Genomic DNA, 4,209 nt, shown 5'->3' on the forward strand with positions numbered 1-4,209 from the left:
CTCTCCCTATCTCTCTCTCTCCCCTTCTCTCTCTCTCCCTCTATCTCTTTCTTTTCCTCTCTCTCACTCTCTCTCCCTCTCTCTCTCTTTGAGCAGCCCATCAGATCATCTCCTCTCAGAACCAGCAGTCTGCGCTTCATCCCAGTAACCAGTGCGGCGAGTATAAACACACAGCTGCCACTGCTGCCCCAGCCGACCCCACTGACCCCGCCCGCCCAGCTCTGTGAAGACCTATGTAAGACCAGTGGTCCTGTCGAGGAGAAGCCTTATAATTTCTGTTCAATATGCTGACTTTGAATGATAGTGAAATTAAAGAAAAAGTATTTGTACTTTCAACCTAAATGTCAGAACTGTTGGGGAGGTACAGACATGGAGTTCTAAGGGAACATCTCACATATATGGAAGGGACAGAGATGGAGTTCATTGAGTAGTTCTGACAGTAAAAGCCTTTTCTGGACAGTTTGGTCGGGTAAATATAAATACAATTGCATTACTATATTCAATATATTTAAAATGAACACAGCTTTCATAGTGGTTATCACAGCATCATGTGAAACATAAATGACTACATTTATACAGAACAACATTTATTGCTACATCTCATATTCTCATTTTTATTGGTAACAAACAATGATTTACTCCATGAAAAATGGTTTTATGTGATGAGCTGGTTGAATGCGAAAGTCATTCCTATCAATGTCAGAGATTGTGCGTCACTGTTACCCCTTCCTGTCTGGTCCAGACGAAAGGGGATATTTCATCTCTTTCTCCCTAGGATGCAGATAACTGATTATGTGCTTTGCAGGATTTAGCTCTTTCAGAGAAAAAGCCTCCTCAGGACTGGTGCTGCGGTCGGGGGGTTGGGTGGTGATGGCATGTAGACCTTTGTGTATATAAATATCTTCCTGATTCATCCTCTTATCTTGCTCCTTGCCTTCAGTGTGACCTTATGCGTGTCAGTTACAGGGATTATCACTCAGCTCACAGCTATGCTGTCTCACTGCTCTGGGCCGGGGCCTGAGTGGAGTGCTATGCTGTCTCACTGCTCTGGGCCTGGGCCTGGGTGGAGTGCTGATGGCCTTCAGTGGCTGTCTTTCCTCTGCTCCATTGAAAGCGGAAAACTTCCATGTTTGTATTTCGTAGCGGGAGCCCGAGAGGCGAACTGAAAACTGAGAGTTGGAGTGAAAGTGGCGTTTCAGAAAGGAAATGAGAATGACGATGATTAATCTCCAACAGCTACAGTCTCCACCCATTTCTGCTTTCCGATTTGAGTATGAATGCTTTAGAATCAAGATCACTTTGCCCCAAACACACTGTTCAGTTGGCACACTGTAGATTTTGGGAGAGAAGTCAAAATGTATGATCAGATCATAACTGCGGTCCACAGCTTATGAACTTTATCTTATCTTCTGGGCCTTCTACCTCTGGTTATTTCCTCCACAGCTTATGAACTTTATCTTATCTTCTGGGCCTGCTACCTCTGGTTATATCCTTCAACAGCGGTTCTGTGCGTAACTCTGAGTGCCGGCTGTGTGACCCTTCTTCCACCTCCCACTGCGTCCGATGATGGGCGCTCCACACTGCAGTAATACAGCATGACATGTTCACCTTTACCATGCCAATTAGAAAAGGTCAGGAGTTGAGAGATGAGAGTCGAGAGACGGACCCGAGGATGTCCCCTAGTCCAAGCCTCCAGCAGTGTGAGTGCAAAGGATAGAAAGTGTGTGTGTGTGTGTGTGTGTGTGTGTGTCTGGTGTGTGAGTATGTTTGCATGCCCGAGTGTATGCATGCGTCAGTGTGTACGTGTGTGTGTGTCTGTGTGTCTGTGTGTCTGTGTGTGTGTATGTGAGGAGTGCATGCATATAAACAGCATGCTTAATAATTAGTATATGTGAAATGCTTTGTGATGGGTATTGTGCTGTGTTTGTCAATCCTCCGTAAATGGACCTGATTGACAAGTCACATGAGACTGGAGACGTGTGCAAAAACTCTTAGGGCGTGAACACTGCTGCCTGAGTAATTCTCACTTCCACTTCCCATGTTCCACGTCTGCATATGTTCTGAAGAGTCCGGAGAGGAAAGGACACGCTGTGGCAGCGCGACATTGTCAAGATGTGGGCCTCAAACACAGGCAGCAAGGCATCAGGTGAGATTAAAGACTTTATTGCCAAGACATCAGGTGAGATTAAAGACTTTATTGCTGCCAAGATGCCAAAGACGGATGGATTGAGATACTGAGTAGAAAAGGAGAACAGGTGAAAAGAATATTGACTATTGACGATACATTGGAAGATGATAATATATTAAAAACCTGTGAATGGGTCAGTGTTTAAAAGTAATATAGGAGGCAAAAAACATAAAAGCAACCAATGAAATGTAATATAACTAAGAGAGATCAGTTGGATGTCTGTATTTTGTGGGTGGTTAAATAGAAAATGATGTTCATAATTGCATACAGTGATGGGGCAATTACCCTGAACTTTATACATAAACATTATCGCACACATATGCTGACAGGTGCATTTTTGTAGTCACAAATTTCACCTGTGTGCAGAATTTTAAGTAATGTTAACATAGTGTTTCAGCAGTGAAAAAGGCTTTTGGAGTTATTCATCTTTTGGGGGCTTTCATGGCCAAACCAAGCAAACCAATTTTCTGGTAGCTTCTTCAATATTACAGTCAAATGGTATAACAGATCAGCTCAGGTGAATAGCTAGGTGGACCATTAGCATCCACTGAAAAAGCAGCCAGTGGTTGCTAATGGTCCACCTAGCTATTCACCTGAGCTGATCTGATATACCATACATGTGCAACCAGCATGTGTAAATCAGCTTAGGGCCTCAAAACAGGGGCGTCCTTCACTTTAGGTTCATGAGGGCCATGTCAGTGACAGTGCCTGTTTCACGTGCAGTCGGGAGTCGAAAAAGTGGAAGTGGGAGGTAAGCCTTACGTGTGGACTGAGGTAACTGAGGTTGGTTACAAGGCAGTTGAAGGTCACAACTTCCTTTCTCAAAGGGACACACAATTTCTGCTATGAATGACTCTTTGTGAAACCTATTCAGCTGCCTCTTTAACAGAAGTGATGCTAGAGAACATTAGTTTCCCGGGGGAACAGGTATCTACAATAAGTCTGTGCTTATTATGCAGAATGTGCCTCTACAGTCAAAACAATTCAATGAAAGACATTGTCACAAGGAGACAGACATATTGTCAATGGTTGTCAAACTTTCTGATCTGTTAACAGATTCTGACAATGACAGCTACATCTCTGATGACGATGAGAGGGACATCCAGGTATACTCTTAAGGCTCCAACAAAAGTCATTGATTCACAATTCTAGTCTGTTGTTCTAGTCTTTTGCTTGGTGTTTAATCAAATGCTGACTCCGTTTGTTCTGCAGTGTGAGATTCTGGAGAGGCAAAGGGATGAAGCCAGTCAGAAACTCTCTGAGATCGAACAAGGTGAGCATAGTGTGTTGGTTTAGAAGGTGTCGAAAGTCATTTTATCTTTCGTACTTTGAATATGCAGTGTGGGAAAAAAGGGATTTTAAATAATTGACAGAGAGCTGCCATTCAGTGGAGCTTTCCAGCAAATGGATTTAGTCAGTATATTAGTAGTTATCGTCATCCCTCACTGGTTTCTAGGGTGTCTCCAATTATGTGCTCTGCAACTGAATCTCAAGAGAGATTCACCACCACACAAAAACTGAACAAATAATCCCAAATAGCATGTCTTGTAATGATACTCTTAAGCCTTGAGCCTGTGATTGACACAATAACAACCTTGTGTGGAAGATAACAGAGAATTCCGTTTGAGCCAAAATGGCATCGGTGCTCATAGGACCTTGCTGATGTCACACTGTCATGCTTTGATTGCCCGCAGCCTCTGTGCAGCTGCTGAAGGAGATTGATGTCCTGGAGATACAGTTCCAGGTGGAGCGTACCTGCAGGGAGAGTGCGGAGGCCCTGGCTGTGAAGGTATGCTTGATCTTCATCACGCATGCTTCTCATCTTCACCGGTCATGATCACTTAATCAACATGGTTGCTTATCAGCCATCTTCATCATTCATGCTCACAGTAGTTTGATTTGTTTTAATGTAATACATTAACTTTTCAATGTTAAATACTTATTTGCATGAAAATGAAATTGGGCAGACACAACAAAATAGCCACTGAAGGACAAATGTCTTTGTCATGGACTATCAATTC

The 4,209-nt window shown here is 43.3% G+C and overlaps 1 protein-coding gene across 2 annotated transcripts in view; it reads left to right on the forward strand.

Annotated features, from left to right (window-relative positions):
- Positions 1-1,983: 1,983 nt before the first annotated feature.
- Positions 1,984-4,209, forward strand: part of shtn2 (shootin 2) — a 13,400-nt gene continuing 11,174 nt past the window's right edge. Inside the window, exons 1-4 of one of the 2 annotated variants that reach the window (XM_031584840.2) lie at positions 1,984-2,146; positions 3,245-3,294; positions 3,401-3,461; positions 3,883-3,977. In XM_031584840.2, coding sequence (XP_031440700.1) covers positions 2,113-2,146; positions 3,245-3,294; positions 3,401-3,461; positions 3,883-3,977 — 240 coding nt within the window. In that variant the 5' untranslated portion in view covers positions 1,984-2,112. The remainder of the gene's footprint in view (positions 2,147-3,244; positions 3,295-3,400; positions 3,462-3,882; positions 3,978-4,209) is intronic. The other variant, XM_031584842.2, reaches the window with a different exon arrangement.

This window comes from Clupea harengus, chromosome 18, assembly GCF_900700415.2.
Source record: "Clupea harengus chromosome 18, Ch_v2.0.2, whole genome shotgun sequence".
Taxonomy (NCBI): Eukaryota; Metazoa; Chordata; class Actinopteri; order Clupeiformes; family Clupeidae; genus Clupea; species Clupea harengus.